Raw genomic sequence first — 19,244 nt, forward strand, 5'->3', positions numbered from 1 at the left:
TAACGAGATTCTTAGCCCTAGGCTAGTTCATCTAGAGACCCACGTTTTACTTCCCTTCGGAAGGAGAACCCATATTTTGTGAGTTTGTCGGGAGTGGGATTCGATCCCAGGTCCTCGGCGTGATAGTCAAGTGCTCTAACCATCATACCAGGTCCGTTCCATATTTTGTCTTAATAAATAAACTAAATTTATTGTGGTTGAGGGCAAAAGAAACGCATTGCAAGTTTAGGACGTTTGTGATACTACTGGAAACAATGTGAAATCAAATTTGGAAAGGTTATATTTTTCGTCATATATAGTTTATTAGCAGTTAATGTATCGTCATTAAGAGTTACATGTACACTGAATGCTATTGCTACTCTCCCCAAGCAGCACACTTTGTTACAACTAAATCACGGTCATTTCTATGCGACAAATGCAAAAGTCGATTCTAAATGACTGCAACATCGATTCTCACAGCTATGCAACCGAAACAGCGCAGGAGGTGGAGCCTCTGTGCAACATGTTGTTCGTTACATAAGAATTAGATTGTAACCAATGTGTAATGTAGTTTGTTTACACTGCAATAGAAAAATAAACTCAAAGTTACATTGCTGGTTTCGACATAACAACTATGGAAAATGAGGATGATGGATCCGCCAAAGTATAGCAATGGCGATTGAATAAAGTGTCGCTAAAAAAATGGAAATATTTTTGGTCGGTATCCTAAATGAGCCTGGCAATTGCATTTTTCCGGCGAAATTGCCAATTTTAGTAACAGAAAACCTGCGCGCTTGCAAAATTCGTTAATTTCAGCATATACATTTGCATGTCGTACTGATTTGTTAAACGGCATTATAATGGGAACAAGGGTATTAGGCTTGCCAGGTTTTTTTTTCGTCAAATGTGATTTGTTTTCTTTCTATTATGTTTGATTAAGACTCCAAAATCATAATTGAGAGTAATTTTATGTCAGTTTTTTTGTAACAGAAACAAGTAATCGCCATTGTGATGACTGAGCAGAACCTACATTGCCGGTTGGATGTCTGAAAATATCAATATCCACATCATACATTATTTTATACAGCACTCTAAACTAAAAATTTTATAGCAAGTATTGTCAAATGCATCTTGACGTCATAAGGTCAAAACATCGAATTTATTGCTTAAGTTTTAGCATACAAACATATCTAATTAGTTGATACTTTTGACATGCAGTGTTGATCTCAATCTGTTAGTAGCTGGCGAGTTGCACATTTGTGACCAAGTAATCGTACGTTTTTGTGCGTCTCATATGTGCTCACAATGAAACAAAAAAAAGTTACACTGTCGTCATTTGGAAACGACTTTCGGTAACATGATACATGGTAACCAAACATCGACTTCGCAGCAACTAGTCTGGTCATTTGTTTTGGTTTTTGGTTTCAATGTAACAGGATGATGTCAAGAATGCAACTTTTTAAATTTGACAGTTCAAGAGCATGTTTCACGAAAGCCACCATGTGACAATAATGTAGCTTCTGCAAAATTAAGGTTGCATTGTGATGTCTGTGCAACCAGAATGTATACTGCAAAAATAGAATTGTTACGATTAGTCTGAAGTGAAACGGCTATGCAATCTTTATTATTTTTCTAATATATTTCCTAAGTTACAAGTGCTACTTGGGTCTTCTCCTACTCTACCATTTCATTTCTAACTGGATAACAGCAGTTAGCCATTTTCTTTATTTGCTATCGCTATCCATCTACTGTTTACACGGATGGAAATCTTGGTATGCAGGTGTTTGAATTGGTGAATGAGTTCGTGAAGACAATGTGAAAAGATTGAAAAATTTGAAAAGGTAAAATATTACAACAATCGGTAAATATATTTATATCGCCTGCTCTTCATGAGCTTAAATTATTTCTGATCAATCTCTCATCTATGTTCAACATGTTTTTGATTCAGTTACATTTTTTAAACATACGGATTTTCTCAACATTTTTTACGCTATGACTAAGTGATATTGGTTTCTTTATGTGTATAAATATGTCCATTCTTCGATTTTACAGAAGCTGGTTCTGCCGACGAACCCGGACTTAAACCGAATAGCGGAGTCCATTTCAAACGTTTGGTATTTACAGCTTTTATGTGTATAAACTTGAATCAACAGCTTTCGTTGGCGTAACCACGCTTACTAAACTAATATAATGGAAAACTTTAATTGGTGAGTAAAACCGATTTGACCGTTGGGTAGAAAAATCGTTATTATCATGGATTGTATAAAGACGGGAATAATCAGACAATAAAGCTCAATTTCACGCATTAGTATAGATTCTAACAAAAATATCGCGCTCCAATATTTGTTTACATAACTATAATATTTTATCACATTTGTTTAGTGTTGAAATTAATTTCGTATTTTGATTATCGTTTCGGGTGTGCACTTCTATATCGGGAATTGCAGTAATCTTTTCTTCTTATGTTTGTCCCAAGTTGAATTACACAAACATAAGTTTTTCGATTGAAACGCATCTTCAAGTTGAAATAGTAGCGAGTGTGGAAAATAAAAATGAGACTTCCGCGTGCTATGATGCACTGAATGCTGATTAAGCAGTTTACTTCATGGAAAAAGAGAGAATCAGTTCCATTCACAGCGACAATCTTGCATTTCAAATGCACCTTATGTTCACTTGCATGGTCAAAACTATCATAGCTATGTCACTACTCTTTTGTAGAAGAATGTTTCCAACTCGGTGGGGAGATACACGAAACACTGAGAAGCTTTTAATCTTACTAGAAATCTGGTATATTGATAGTAAATAACGTGTTTCACATGTTGTTAGATGTACAGTGTGAATGTTCATATAAAGTGAAAAACACCAGTGAGCAAGTGTTTATTGAGCCATGTGTAAACGACAGCTATTCTACATACAGTACACATTTTACACTGATCTACAGTGGGTTCTAGCTTGCATGAATCAAAACGTTTTCTCCGAGGTGCCTTATTTAAAACCTTCCTTGGCTCGCTTTTCCCATTCAGCTCGTCTCTGTAATATACCTTTAAATTCACTTGCTTCTCCAATGGCTTCGATTGTTGTACTGTTCCCATTGGTACTAGTGGTGGAATTGTTATTGTTAGCATTCAAATTGAACTGATTCATTGTGGCAATTGTATGGCGGTTGCTGTTGTTATTATTGATTCCATTAACACTACTGTTTTCGTTACTGTCCGTCGTAGTCTTCGAAATATTGTTATTGTTGTTGTTATTGGTATTAGCACTTGCAGTTACCGTGGGACTAGGAATCAGTGACTTTCGAAGTTCCACAAATGACGTGGTGTTTCTGGTTTGCACGTTGGCAGTGTTTCCGAATCGATTAGGAACACCGAACGGCTTTGTAGAACTTTTCCTTTGGCCTTCACTGGAACTGTTGTCCGGCGTGGTTTTCCCATCGGTGTGCTCCTTGTTTATACTTTTTCCAATTGGTGTGCTTTCGGGCTTTACGATCTTGTCTAGCTTTTCCTCACTCGATTGGTTCTCCTTATCACTATCGACGTTTGACAAAGGTTTTGCCTCTCCAGGTCTGTATTCTTCATCAGATCGTAGCTTCAATGATCTCCGTGCAAACACTTTCATCAACTCTGGCGTATCCTTATCTTTGTCTTTGATCGAATCCACGATCGATTTCTTACGTAACACAACCAACTCATCCCCACTACTGGAGCCGCTGTTGTAGTTGCTGTTTCGTTTTTCCAGTAATTCTTCTGATCCAGACTTTTTCCTCTCTATTTTAATATCCTCTGATGAAGAAGAAATTCTACGTTCATATTTTATCTTTTCTTCTGTTACAGAGGTTCTGCGTTGCAGTATCACTTTCCTGTCGTCAGCAATTTCCTGAGACAGATTCACCGAATTTCGCTTGGATCCAACCTCAGCTCGTTTGAAGGCTGGAGGGCTCTTTGGTGGTTCAACAAAACTACTCCTGGCAGCGACAATCGCAGCTGACGGTGGCAATGGTGGCTTGCTCTCTGTAATCTCGATATTCTCATTACTGAATCGCCTGGTCTTGATAGATTCATCGCCTGAACTGAGCGGCAATGCAGGACTAGGTGACGGAGTTGATGACGTACTACTGAAAGGAGTCGACGTTGATAGCACCACAGTCGATTTGGCACGAGGCGTATCGACACGGTTCAATTGAATCTTCATGAACTCGGGCACATTATTGCTCAGCAACTGTGGATCCACTTGATCTAGCCGATCGTTGCTTCCCGTTGCGTCTTTGATTATGCTTACGAAAGGTGATGACACCAGCTTGTCGATGGTCTCTTCAATCTGAGAGATGTTTTGGTTTGACTTGTGCAGAATACCGTTCGGTTCCGGTGGAGCAATTGTGTTTGTGGTCAGCACTATCGATTTGGGCTGATGATCAATATGTTCTTCTCGTGGGTTTAGCAGATTATTGTCATTGATTTCGAATTTTTGCAGAGATGAGTTCGATGTAATTATACGCCCATCTTCGCCAATCTGATCATCCACGTTGGTGATGTAATCTTTGTATATTTTCTGATTTCCAACATTGATGTTCTCTGTCATGCTGAAAAATTTGTGCTCGGTTTCCAGGAAGTTGTTGGTAAAGTTTCCGATAGAAAGTGAGTTGGTCAAATTGGGTAGACTAGGCAAGTTGTTAGCGTTGGTTAAATTGTTCGATACGCTATCGCTATACACTCGGAAGCTCTTGGACTTTTCAACTGCTTTTCGTTTTGAAGGACTTTCCTTAGGCGATTCGGCCTGGTTAACTGTGATCTTTGCTATTCTTTGTTGATATGGGCTCAGCCCATAAATCTTGGGATTTTTATGTTTATCGACATTCGAATGATACTTCCGTCCACTGTCCTCATCTTCATCCTCATCGTCAAAGCTACGTTCGGACAGTTTTCGACTTTTGGACACCAGATATTCTTCACTTTTATGTTGCATGGCTTTCGTATCACCACTGATAACAATCGATCCACTTCCATTGGATGACGTCGAATGGCGGTTCACCTCGACGTTGGAAGAATATCGCTGTGCTTCGCGTGGAGCATCAACTTCGGCGTTGAAAATATCTTTCGGGAAGACTCTTTGTCTAGCTGCTGGTCCCGCTTTGATTTTCTTGTAACCGCTCATGTCGGGCACATCGGCCTCGCAAACTGGTAGCGTAAGTTTGACACTAGGCTCAGGAGCAATACTCATACCAGGAGTGATGTACACTGTGCTGGTGTTATCTTCTTTCCTGGATGATGCTACTGGAATAACAGACGACAGCTCTTCCTTCATCCCTTGATCATGTTTCTTCTTCTTAAAGCTGTAGTTGAGAATTCTCTTGAAGAATCCGTCATCTTCTTTCTTATTGCCTGTGACCTGATCTATTTCTTCGGTGATGAATTGCTCTCCATTGTGACCATTGAAATCGTAGCTCTTTGAAATATTCCTGTTGACATAGATGGACGTATTGGGGTTGGGTTCTCCGGATGTAGACAGTGACACCGAAGCGGATAGTTTGGAATTGATTGGTGGTGGTAGTTTTGCCGGAGATCTATTGATTATGGTTGTGCTGCTACTGCTTGTTAGCACAGAATGTGTCGTGGTGGTAAGAGAACCTGGATTTATGTACGGCAGAGAGTGGCATTTCTCTTCGTCTTCGTTTGCAATAGGTGACAGATTCGCTGGAATGTCTAGCGTGGATAGCTTAAGCGATTCTTCGTTAACCTCTGGCGTAGCCGGTAGGACAGACGACTGAAAATAAAAGCATTGTAGTAAGTTCATACAAAATGTTTAAAAATTATCTGTAAATGTATACCTCTCGTGGACGAGGTCGAGCACGTGTTGGTCCTTTCTTTTTCGGTCGAACGGCCAGTTTGTGTTTCGCTGCTGAATGGCTGAGCTTCGATGAAGGAGAATCTGCGCCTGCAAGAGTTAGAAGTTCAATAAGTTGGTGGATTCCTGACTCGTAAAAATAACCGATTTCACCACCGTTTTCATCATGATTATCAGTCGATCGGTTATATGTACTGGAGCTGGAGGAATCCAGATGTAGCAGATTATGCCCACTGGCATTGGAAGCTGACCGTTCCTCTAGATCCAGATCGGAACTGGTCATGCTGAGAATGCTGAGCGATCCTTCACTCTTGTTGATTCCCCGATCCTTCCGCTGCGGTGTGATTGGGCTCTGTGGTAGACCCAAGTCTTCGTCGGAAGCCTCATTGTGTCGATCTTTTCTTCGTTTGCGCAATACGTCTGCCAGTTCGTTCTGTCAATGAAAGGAGGTATGACACGTATATGCAACTAACAAGTAATTTGAAAACATCTTGAGCAAGCTAAATATGATTAGATAGTTTACCTTAAGTGTTATCGATAGGCTGCTGGCCGTACCGGCGGATTCCGAAAACACGCTGTCATGAGACTGGGACAAGCCATCGCGACTTATGTCACTGTAAAGAAAAAGCAATACATTCAAACCATTACTCGTTTGATAGTTGTATGGAGGAGGGCTCGTTCACAACTGAAGCTGTAAACATGCGGGTGCTCAGCAAGATTCTGCTGGATGCCTAGGATAAATTCGCGGTATCGTGCCTGCTACACGACATATGATTGCAAAGATGGATGGATGCAATTGGAATTTTGGGTGCTTCAGGGAGTTTAATAGGATTTCAAGGGGCTTCAGAAGGGTCTAAGTGATATTTACGATGGTCTCTCGTCGGGGATTCAGAAAGGTTTTGATGCGCTTCAAGTAGTTTAAGGCATTTCAGGGCAGTTCCAGAGGTATTCGGCGAGAATAATTTGGGTGAGCTACGCACCCGGAGAAAGCAGTAGATCACATATGGTACCTGTAGGAAGATACAGGAGCAAAAGAAAGCCGAAGCCGTGATAAAGTGAGCGAAAACACGAGGATCCAAATCCGTAGCCTGTCAGCGCTACTTGTGAAACGCTCATATAGACGGGACAAAAGGCCGTGGGCAAGCTCCCTAGCCGATTGAGGCAAGAAAGCCGCAAACACCGGCGACATCCGTCTTTTCTACGATGTTTCACGTCGCCTAAGTGGAACTAAGATGAATGCTACGATTCCCGTGAAAGACACAGCTGGACAGTTATTGACCGTCCCGGCTGATCAGTTGAAACGCTGGTTTGAGCACTTTTGAAACTTTGGCGGCACTTGCCCTCAACGCCATCAACATCTCAGCATGATTCGCCAAGAGTTCGACGCATTTCCAGTGTCAACATCAGTGCAGGAGATTGCAACAACATTTTACAGGAGGAGCCATCCGTAGCATGAAATCGAACAGAGCCCCCGGGGGTCGATCACATATCAGCCGAGATGCTCAAAGCTAACCCCATAGTATCTGCACAACTGCTGTATCAATTATCCTGCAACATATGGAAAACTGCAACTTTAACGGTCAAGGTGTTTAAGTAAAGGTACCCAAATAGGGTGACCTGACTGTATGCGATAATTGGCGGGGCATCATGTTATTGTGTATCGTTCTCAAAGTCCTCTGCAAAGTGATTCTTAATCGGATACGGGAGAAGATGGACGCAACTCTCCGACGGCAGCAAGCAGGTATCCATATCAGACAATCCTGTGTGGACCATATTGTCACGCTCCGTATCATATTGGAGCAAATCAATGAATTCCAAGAGTCCTTCTGCCTGCTATTCATTGAAAGCTTCCGATCGTCTCAATCACGAAAACATGTGGGAACCCCTTAGGCGCAAGGGTGTCCCTGAGAATATCATCTGCTTCATTAGAGCACAGTACAAAGCATTTTCGTGCAGAGTGTCATGTCCGATCCCATCCGCGTCGTTGATGGAGTGAAGCAAGGATGTATACTATCACCGCTACTGTTCCTCATCGTAATCGATAAGATCCTGGTAGGTGCGATTGATCGTGAACCAAATCGTGGGCTGCTGTGGTAGCCCATTACCATGGAGCACCTAAATGGCTTCGAATTGACTGATGACGTTGTTCTCTTAGCTCAATGGCGCTCTGATATGTAGAGTAAGTTCGATGATCTTGCTAATCACTCCTCAGTGGCAGGTCTTAGCATCAACGTCAACAAGACGAAATCGTTGAATGTAAACACGGTCAACCCTTCCAACTGTACGGTAGCTGGCCAAGCAGTGAAGAATGTTGAAAGCTTTCAATATATTGGTAGCCAAATAGCAACCGATGGCGGCACCAAGATCGACATAGGTGCACGGATCAAGAAGGCGAGGGCTGCTCTTGTGAGTTTAAGAAATGTATGGAAAAACAACCAAATAAGTCGATGTATCAAACTCGGAATGTTCAACTGCAATCTGTGCTGCTGAAACTTGGTGTGTATCAGTGGAGAACACTCAACGGCTACGGCTGCAGGTCTTCATCAATATATAACTCGTGCATGGTGGCTTCACAATTAGATCTCCATCGTGAAGCCCCATCGTCGACGTCATAACAAGCCTATATCCAGAACTGCGAAGGCGAAAGTAGAGATGGGTTAGCCACACTCTACACAGGGCCGGAAACAAAATATGCAAGGAAGTGTTAGATTAGAACCCAGCAGGACATCGCAGCTGAGACAGGCCCAGAGGCTCATGGCCTCCGCAAAAAAAGGATGTCAACAGAAATTTGACCTGGCCACAAGTCAAGGCGATGACGAGCAATCGCTCATGTGTAGATCTTTCAATTCGGCCCTCTGTACCACTATGGATGCTCAGGATTGAAAGTCATTAAGTAGTTCGATTGTTTGTGATCGTTCTTTCGCAATAAAAACCATTATCAAATGAATATCTTCAGAGCTTTCCAATATTGGTTCAGTAAAATGTAAAATAGCCATTAGTCCGACACTTTCTAATCATTTCTGCATGCAACATTCCATCGAAAGTCACAAAACTTAATATCCTGGTTCCACAACAGCGAAAGTGGACAGGACATCACGTAGAGTTTTCCGTATAAACATTTATAATATCGCTGACAGTCGTTTATATGCGGATAAAAATGAAGCCCTCGATCGGGACATGTGGGTTCTTCGATGGGCCTTGAAGGGGCTGGAGTAGCTATAGTTGTTGTCGTTGTAGTTGATGGCACTGCTTGGGTGGTTGTTGTACTTGCTGTGGTTCCCGTAGTTGTAGTTGATGGCACCGTTTGGGTTGTTGTTGTAGTCACAAGAAGATTCGGTAGGCAAACGGAGATGTCCGGATAGTTGCATTTCAAAATGTTGACATCGAATATTAAGCCTTCGTTACACGTCATTGGAATTGAGGTTTCATCTACACACACAATGTATCCATTGCAGTTAACTGGGTCTGGAAAATTATGCACTCCGACATTTCCAACACAAATTTGGGATTGTGAGATGACGCCACCTAGTCCAGCGGTAATCAGTAGGAGGCATGCCACTAACGTGAAATAATTACATTATAACGTAATCGAGAAGTAGTGCTAAAATTAGACATAATTACCTTTACAACTGCCCATTTTGAAACCCCGCACCTAACTGCAATCACAACTGCCGAAATTTATTCTGAGTCCATCCTTTATATCGGATCCATTGTAATGCACATTGTAATGCGATGAGTCGATATATCAAACCTCTTATCGAACTACACGTACATGAAGATAAAATAACCGCTATGACGAACCGATTAAGATAATGTGATTCCCAGAAGCTTCAAACTAGTTACCCACACTTCACTTAGGTATTTCTGGCACTGCATAACTCTGATAATGACGGTATCACACCCTGCATCAATTCTCATTTCCTATTGATATCTGACATAGTTTTGCGAAACATAAACAGATTTGCTGAAAATAAATCTAACCACGGGTATCGTGCTATCGTTCAACTATTGTCCATGTGGGTTGAAAACAATAGGGAATCGGCAACTGAGTCAACGATTCAAACCAAAAACCGAAAACAAGTGACACACGATGCCTCGTTTGAACGGGGCAGTTCCAACCCACGACCAGATTGCATTTTGAAATTTGGTGCACTGCATTGCACTAAGCTGGAAATCGTTTGCTATGGACTGTCTGTCAGCAGTCGGATGTACTTTTTTTTTATATAATTTCCATTTCTGTCGACGCTATCGCGTGGTCGGAAACCAAAACAAGCAGGTAACTGTGCTTTGTGTGTACTTTTCAATCTTTTGTTCTATCCATATTCATACAATTGAGCACATGCCGAGGGGATGTTCAGATTTGCGAATCCTATTTGTTGCTGTTTTTAAATTGCTAGGTAATAATGATACAGCGAAACAAAAATTAACTATTGGTCTGTCTCAAGAGCAAACTTATGTGTCTCTGACGGGGCCGCTGAATACGAATCCGGGCTTAGATTTGGTCCAGCACGTCACAATTTTGAGCTATACCTCTATAGAATACATGATTTTGGGCTTTTTTGACTGCAAGCCTTTAGGCATGGTAATATTTTTTCAAGCAACCAAAAGGTAAATTGGTCAATTAACATGTACATTAACGACTCATGCAAAATATTTCATTTTACAAATCGAATTTGAGAGTCCACCTCACCATTGAGCAGCTTTGCGACAAATGTTGCTTGTTGAACTTTTCTTCTTTGCTCCAATGTTTCCAAGTCAAGCAACAAACAATTATTCGGATATGGTGGCAAACACACTGGGTCGCACCATGGTAGATTCCGCAAAGCCAGCCTGACAAATCTCTTCTGTACACTTTCAAGGCGAAGGATCCAGGTAACCTCATATGGACACCATACGATAGAAGCGTTTTCCAAAATCAGCCGAACTAGCGAGCAGTACAGTGCTTTTGAACAGTGAGGATCCTTGAAGTCACCAGCAATCTTGGTGATATATCCGAGTTGCCGGTTCGCTTTTGATATAATCGATGAATAGTGGAACCGGAGATCCAGCATCGGATCCAAAAGTACGGAGCAGAGTGCCATCTATGCGGTAGTTGAAAACTATTCCCACACCCAAAACAAGAATTCAGGAGCGTTTTAGTGCACATCGGTACGTGCACTAAAAGCTCACAGAGTAAGCGCAAAACACTCACAATCTGTTGCGCGCAAGCGCTCATACGAGGTCCCAGTACATCATCTGCTCGACAACCGATGCCGGCAGTACTCGAACGTGCATGGATTGATGAGCACACGCACGCATATACTGTATGGAAACCAGTCGCATATGCGTACAGTTCACGTGTGTGAAGATCAGTCAGTCTCGTATTTTTCATCGTCCGGTTCGGTTGGTATACGGCGTTGTTCGAGGCTCGCACCACCGTTATATTCTTTCAGTCGCGCGAGGTAAGGGCAAGTTGAAAATCCCACGGAAATGTTTTCGTCGTCGGTTCGGTCGGTCAACATTTTTTTTTAGATCAAGTGCGGAAGCGTGGTTCTTGTCATCTGTGGGAAGTGCGTTCCAGCTGAGTGCTCTGGCGATCATCACACTTTTCCTTCTGCTGGTGGTGCTCGGTATCATAAGGAGCTCGTTCGTTCCGAGTACCAGTTTTGAAGGAGGTCGAAGATGTGATTTACGACTCACCTCGCAAAAAATATATGATTGGTAATGGTTTTATCTATCGGAAGTGTTCAATTTTAATATTGTGAAAAATGCGAAATTTTTTAAAATAATTGTGTGGCAAGTGAATGAAATGAAAAACAGAAAATCAAACACTGAAGATGCTTATCTGCTGCTTCCATCGATTTGCAGAGTAAACAACCGCTTCAATTTATTCAACTAAATATTACGTGTTTCACCTGAAGACCATGCACTGGATTAGGAATTAAATATCCTCCAAAGGTAAGGACATGCGTAATATGGCGGTTTTTATTTCCGAGATAAAACTAATATAAATTGCAGGTGAAATAACATCGTTAGTACGAAGACCACTTTATCATAGTGGTAATCTAGGTACATATTACAATGGCATTCCATTGAAAAATTTGTGGCCAATTTATTAAGAAATTCATTCGCCAATTAAGTTCTTAATTTATCAAACATTTTCTACGGCATATTGTTTGGGAATTCCTCCTAAAACTGCCAGAACAAGTTTGGGTTAATCTTACGAAAATTTCGTTGTGAATCGACTTTCGTAGTTTGTTTTAGGGTATTTCAGGAAGTCTTCTCTAGACATTTCCTTCGACAAATCAATGAGGAGTTCCTTCGGAAATTCCTTAAAAAATTCGATGATTGGCAATTACGTCACCAGTTTTGTTGAATTTGACTTCGACATTTTATTTGGAAAGTCCTTTGAGATTTCCTTCAGTAAAATATTTGGGAATCCCTTAGGAAACTTTCTTTAGACATTTGCTTTGGTAAGTTCGTAGGGAATTCAGTTGAAATCCAATTTGGAAATTTATTTGAAAGTTCATTATAGATTCCCATCTGCGAATTAATTTGGAATTATCTTCAGATAAATATTTCTAGAAAAAAAAATCGTCAATTCTTTTAGTAGGTCCTTTGGAAGTTCGTTGGGAGTTCAACTGAAAATGCCTTCGGCAATATTTTTGAAAGTTCTTTTAAGATATTCGTCGATTAATTATAAGAGAATCCTTCAAAATTTGGTTGTTTCGGTTATTCTTAAAGTAATTCTTTTGGCAATTTATATGAAAATTCTTTTGATATTTCCTTCAACAAATTAATTGGGAATTGCTTCAAAAGTTACTCTGATTTGTTAATTTCTTCGAAAATTTCATTAGGAATTCCTTCGAGATTTGCTTGGGAAAATTATTTGGGAACTTCTTCGGTAATTCCTTCAAGAATTCATAAGTCGAATCTGCTGGAGAGCAAAAAAAATGTGTGGGCCATTTTTTCGACAAATTTCATGCGGATTCGATTGAAATTGACTTCGGAAATTTATTCGAAATTTCCTTTGAGTTCTTTTTCAGCAACATATTTGAAAGTTCCTTTGAGATTTCCTTCGCCAAGTAATTTGGAAATTTATTTTGTAATTTTGCAATTTTGTTGAAAATTAGTTTGGAATTTCCTTTGGGAATCCTTCGGTAAAATAATTTGACATTTTGTCGGGGACTTGTGTGCATTATTTTTAGTTGTTATGATGATGATTCCTTTGATAAGGGAATAAAATTGAAATTAATTACGGCAATTCATAAGGAAACATCTCCTTATTTTCTTCTGACAGATGAATTGTAAATTCCACTAGATTTTTTTTGAAAGTTTTTTTCCTTACTTCGTTTGATGATTCCTGAGTAATTCATTAGGTTTAAATTACTTTTCCATTGGTAAATTTCTTAGTTTTTTCGTAATCCTTTGAATGATTGCTTCATCCATCTCGTTGGTAATTTAATTGACGTTGATTCTGGCAAATTATTTGATAGCTTTTTCAAGATTTCTATGCAAATTATTTGATAGCTTCTTCAAGATTTCTATGCAAATTATTTGAGTGCGTTCTTCTGATAATTTATTTGTGATTTTCGTTTGAAATAAAGTTTAAATTTTTTTTCGCAAATTTATCCGGCAATTCCTTTGAGGTTTTCGTCAAACAATTATTAGATTTGTTTCCTTTGCGATTTATTTAGGTTTCCATGCAGCAATTTATTGAGCTTTCCTTTGAGTTTTCCCTCATAAAATTAATCCTGAATTTCGTGGAAAACTTGTGAGAATTTTGTTCGGTAATTCTTTTGTTAATTTCTTTGGACATTTTATTGGAAATTCAGTTGAAATCGACTTCGACTACTAACTCGGAAATTTCTTTGAGATTTCAGTCAACAACTTATTTGAAAATTCCTTTGTGATTTTCTTCGGAAATGTAATAGTAAGAGGATTCACTAAACAGCGTAAACCGCTGCGTTAAATATTTTCTTGTGTAAACGTTGCGATCACCAAGACAATTATTGATTAATTTATTCGCAATTGTGTGAATCTTTCCAAAGTGCAGAAAATCGTGGCTGCGGCAATTTAGTTGAGAATTCAATCGCAATTGACTTCCGCAAATGATTCGAAAATTTATTTGAGATTTCCGTCAGAAAATTATTTGAAAATTCCGCCGCCAAATTAACCTACCGATAACCTACCAAATTTTTTTTCCGGTATTTTTTTTATCATTTATTCAGCAATGCGATTCAGCAATTTCGATAAGTAGGTCCTTCGAAATTTCCTTCGGCAAACTTAAGCTGTTCAGTTAATTCTTGTTCAATTTTTGTTATTTTTAAACTACATATTTGTAATTATCTGTTTGTAACTATGTTTTTTTTATCAGTCTCTACGAGCCAAAGGCTCAAAGACAAATGAATAAATAAATATAAATGTAAAATGTCAACTGTTTGAGAATTCCTTTGAAAATTTATAAAAAGGCTTTAACCTTTTTTTATTATTTGATTTCGTGATTTAGTGATTTCGTTGGCAATTCAATTCAAATTAATTTGGAAGTTCATTTGAGATTTAGGGGGATTAGGGGCATAATGGACACCCTAAGCAAACGGGTACGTTAGACCTGTATAACGAAGAAAAACTTAACATATGATCAGTTGGCTTACAACTTTAGCTTCTTTCCTACGTATTTCAATCGTTTACAGCAGGTAGAAGGTCTTTATTGTGAAGAAATAACGAATTTTAAATCGTGTGTTTTTTAGGGCTGGCAGGAAAGGTACGGGGCGAAATGGACACCCATCGGGGCATAATGGACACCCCTGCATATTTTATGCTAATTCTTTGATTACATCGATCAGTTAAGTAATCTGCCTACGCAGATCAATGCCACAGATATAATACTCCATCTTAGACGAGTTAACATATCATCAAAGTTAATTAAATAAACTTTAGGCTAAAATAATCGGATTGATTTTTTCCAAACTCTCTAAAACGCCTAACAGTATGCAATGCGCGTACATCCATTTGTAATTGCCAGTGTTCATTTCGCCCCGAATCGACTACAACATTAAAATTGCTATTTAAAGTACATTCTGATCAAAAATAAAACACTTCATCCTTTGCTAAATCTCCGTATACATGTAGATTAGGTAACAATTCACTTGTTTTAATGGTGGACACACTCCAACACTCGTAATACCTTATTTGCTATTGCTTCGAAATTATAAGAATTTCACCATATGAAAAACATATTTCAATTTCAATGATATTTTGGTTATTTTGGAGCAATATAAATGGTTCTTTTGAAAAATAGAACCATGACTTGTTCTTTTACACTTATGCATTAAAAGTTTTACATAAAAGTCAACGGTTTCGCCAAAAACAGGGGTGTCCATTTCGCCCCGGGTGTCCATTATGCCCCTAATCCCCCTACATCGGCAGCATTATTTGACATTTATTTTGATGATTTTTGTGATAATTCCTCCGGCAATCTAAGGAAATTCAGTTGAAATTGACTTCGACAATTTTGTCAATTTTTTTTTCAGCCACATGTTTTTTATATTTTTTTCGGTAGATTAAGCTGGCCCTTCTTTGGAAACCAATGAGATTTTTAGGTAGTTGTTATGGATTGTTTTTCGGCAATTTCGTCAAAAATTCATCTAAATTTGGCTTTGGCAATTTATTTGAAAATTTAAAATTTCTTTGAGATTTTCATTGGCAAATAATTTGGGAATTCCTTTTGGAGTTTCTAAGCATTTTTTTATTTCATTTTTTTTTTGGTAATTCCTCCGATACTTTTTTCGAGAATTTTATTAAGATTGACTTTGGCAATGAATTCGAAAATTTCTTTGAGATTTGGAACTAAATTTGGGACTTTTCTTGGAAACTTGTTTAATTTTTTGCGCAGTTCTTTCGTTGACAATTTCAATGGAATTCCTGATAAAATACACTTTGATAATTAATCCGGAAGTTTTTTTCAGATTTCTATCAGCAACTTATCGGGACGTTTATTCGAAATTTCTATCAGCAACTTATCGGGACGTTTATTCGAAATTTCTTTCGGCAATTTCATTAGATTTTTTATCTTGTGAGCAATTATGTTTTCGTAATTCTATTAATAATTCCTTGTCAATTTATTTGAAAAATAAGCTGGAATTCACTTCAGTAATTTATAAGAAAATTCCTTCGTGAATTCCATCTGCAGATGATTTGATATCAGATATTTTTTAGAAAATACTTTCGGCAAATTGGTCGGTTTTCGGCAAATTTGTAAGAATTTAATTCAAACTAGCTGTACCCGCCAAACTTTATATTGCCTTCTGCGTTTATTGACGTTTCAAGTTTCTAGCCAAGATCGAGTCCCCGGTCAAAATGCATGGAAGGTCGATTTCAAAAACTATGTTTTTTGCCTCATAAACCTTCCTTTGGCGAGAACTAACAGAATAAAACTAAGACGACCAAAATCAAAGCTTCCGTTCACAAGTAATGCGCGGTCCCACGTATACCACTGCATTTTATATATATAAGATTGAGATTTCCTTCGGCAAACTAGTTTTAATTTTTTTTTTTTTGGAATCTTGTGAGAAACTGTTTTCAACATTCCTTTAGGACAAAAGACTTTGGCAAATTATTACGAAGTTACTTTCAATTGGCCTTCAGCAAATTAGTGAAAAATGTGAGATTTTTGGTTTTTAATTCTCTTGATAATTTCTTTGTCAATTTCGTTGGGAATCCAATTGAAAGTTCTTTTCAAAAATCCTTTGGCGATAGAATTGAGGAATTTCTTCGGTAACCCATGAGATTTTTTTTGCTAATTATTTGATGATTCTTTTGGCTATTTTGTTAGAAACTCTGTTGAAATTTCCTACGGTGATAAACTCGGAAATACTTTCAATATTTCATTCAGCATTTTATTTGGAAGTACAGGGGATGGCCAAAATGTTTGGGATAGGCAACTTTTTTTCTCCCACAAAAAAATTCAACATGCTGTAACTTTTCATAGAGTGCATAAAAAAATCTCAAATTTTGACTGTTTGTCAACCTATTATATGTGCATCATTGGTACAAATTTGGGCTCGATTGATTAATGTTTCGCAAAGTTAGAACCGTTTGGGTAAAACACTATTTTTTAGACAACTCATTTTTGAGCTGTCATATCTCGGAAACGAGTAAACCGAATTGAATGAAACTTTAAACGTAAACTAACAATATGTATATGCTTCACAAACGATTAAAACATAAGTACTTTTTAAACTTTGAAAAAAGTTATCATAGATTGACACTTTTTGGATTTTTCTCGAAAAAATGTATTTTTCTACATCAATGTCAATAAATTTTAGTGTTGATATCCAAAGATTTTCCACTTCTGTTTTCAAATTATCTCTAATCAGATATATTAGAGCCAATTTAGATTGAAGAAAGAACACCTTTAGTAATTTTTGAGTGGTACTGTAAATTTGACTTATTTTCCTCTATATGGGTAAAAATTTCAACCCGGTATAACTTAATTTTTGGGGCAGTTGCGATGGGGACCACAAGTCGATCACAGGTAACACATCGGACTACTCTTAATAATATACATAATTTGAAGAGAGCTATCTAAGTTTGAAAGTTTATTCTCCGTATACTCAAAGTTCAACACTGTGCGCGACTATTTCCGTGAGTCGGTCTGTTTTCTCGGTAGGGAGATGGGGACGCAAATATTGAATGCGAAATTAGAAGCGTGCGATAACTTTCGTGGGAAAGTCGGTTTTCACGGTAGTGCAAACGATCAATGCGGTGACGCGTTTAACCCTTTAATACCCAACCCCGCCTTTAGACGTTTGAGAGTTTGATAATTTTTGTAATTTTTGTTTCGTGGAAAATCAAAATATTTATATTTTTGGCTGATATTTAGGACTGTTTTGTATATCTCAAATTGGTTTTTGGTGTATTTTAAAGCGTATTTACATTTTGTTTAAATCATTGAAAAATTGATGTTTTAGTCACTTTTAAGAAGTCATTGTTTGAATAGCTACAATTAACATATTTTAAATTTTTCCCAAATCATTCTACCCTAGTTTATTAGTTTGAAGGAATCGAATACACTCTAAAATTATTTTCCTTAATTTTTTTCATAGAAAATAAAATTTTCTATGAAAAAAAAAAAATGAAAATGAAAATATTTCAACAATAATCATAAAATCTCAAAATGTTTTCATCTCAAAAAATCCGTACCCCAAATAGGCTTCAAGAAAAAAATATTAAATTGTGGGCACAGACAAACAGACGTAACACTTCGAACATTTTTCGATTCAAATCATAGTCACGGAAACATGTTCGCCCAGTGCTAAAAGGACTATGTTTGGCCGACCACCAACTAGGTGGCGGTAGTGAGCAAACGTCAAACTCGAACAAAAACGGTGCGAGCCGCACGGGTGGGCAGTTGGCCAACTATCAAATTTTGAAAAAGACCGTTAAATCGGTGTACGATGGGAATTATCAGAGTGTTATGTCTGTTTGTCTGTGGTGTGGGGATGTTCAAAAATAAAAATTAGAAAAATCAAAATTGAAATTCACGAAATCGAGAATTAAAAAGAAACATCTTCCAAAACATGTTTAAATCGATTTTAGATGACGAAAAATGATGTTTAGATCAAAATCAAAAATTTGGGTATTAGAGGGTTGATATAGAACGATCGTTGACGTATGGGCAACGTTGACGTATGTGTAACGTGGCCAGCGCCGTTATTGACTTTAAAATATTGAACTCTCGAATTGTGTACATTGAGAGTGTGTAGCTAGTCCCAAGCACCATTCATTGGATCTCTGTACAACTTCGATTGTTCTGGTCAATCACGGAGTAGCAACTACGATGTGTACGGTTATCTTTGCTTTGTATTCTTTTGATTATTTTTTTGTTTCGCAATTTCCTTGGGAGCTCCATTCAAATTGTCTTTTTTGAAAGTTTGAAAGTTTTTTAGATTTTCTTTGGCAAATAAGTTGGGTCATTTTTCCATAAAATTTCTTCGACAATTTCAAAGGAAAATCAATTTTAAATTGAGGTAGGAAAATTATTTGAAATTTTAGATTTCCTTTGGAAAATCATTATGAGTTTTTTTTTCGGAATTTATGTTAGGTAATTCTTTGATAACGTTGGAAATTAAATTGAAACTAGATTTTATTTGTAAGTTTATTTAAAAGTTTCATTGAGATTTTTTTCGGCAAGTTTATTTGAAATTTCTTATGAGAATTATTTTTTCGTGATTTTTTTAAATTAACACCACTGGAATTATTTTTGAAAATTCAGTTGAAATTGACTTGGACAATTAACTAAGGAATTTCTTTTAGTTTTCATTCAGGCACTCATTTGGCATTATTTGAGATTTTCTTGCAAATTATCTTAGGATTTCGACGGTAATATCTTGGAAAGCTTTTTCCTTAATTTTTTGATGATTCTTTCATCAATTTTGTTGGCT

General features: G+C 37.9%; 2 protein-coding genes across 7 annotated transcripts in view; both read right to left on the reverse strand.

The window, feature by feature from the left end:
• Positions 1–262: 262 nt before the first annotated feature.
• LOC109401648 (putative uncharacterized protein DDB_G0279653) overlaps positions 263–19,244 on the reverse strand; it is a 389,641-nt gene continuing 370,659 nt past the window's right edge. For 5 of the 6 annotated variants that reach the window (XM_062860976.1, XM_062860974.1, XM_062860972.1 and 2 more), the window contains 4 exons: positions 6,344–6,434; positions 5,974–6,253; positions 5,804–5,910; positions 263–5,739 (listed from right to left, as the gene is read on the reverse strand). In XM_062860976.1, the coding sequence (XP_062716960.1) occupies positions 2,965–5,739; positions 5,804–5,910; positions 5,974–6,253; positions 6,344–6,434 (3,253 nt within the window). In that variant the 3' untranslated portion in view covers positions 263–2,964. The remainder of the gene's footprint in view (positions 5,740–5,803; positions 5,911–5,973; positions 6,254–6,343; positions 6,435–19,244) is intronic. The other variant, XM_062860975.1, reaches the window with a different exon arrangement.
• On the reverse strand, positions 8,768–9,544 carry LOC109420367 (probable endochitinase). Its single transcript, XM_019694703.3, has 2 exons — positions 9,442–9,544; positions 8,768–9,378 (listed from the first exon to the last, which is right to left on the reverse strand). The coding sequence occupies exons 1-2, from the start codon at positions 9,455–9,457 to the stop codon at positions 8,831–8,833; spliced, it is 564 nt and encodes a 187-aa protein (XP_019550248.3). The 5' UTR covers positions 9,458–9,544; the 3' UTR covers positions 8,768–8,830.

The sequence above is a fragment of the Aedes albopictus genome, chromosome 3 (assembly GCF_035046485.1).
Source record: "Aedes albopictus strain Foshan chromosome 3, AalbF5, whole genome shotgun sequence".
NCBI classification, from domain to species: Eukaryota; Metazoa; Arthropoda; class Insecta; order Diptera; family Culicidae; genus Aedes; species Aedes albopictus.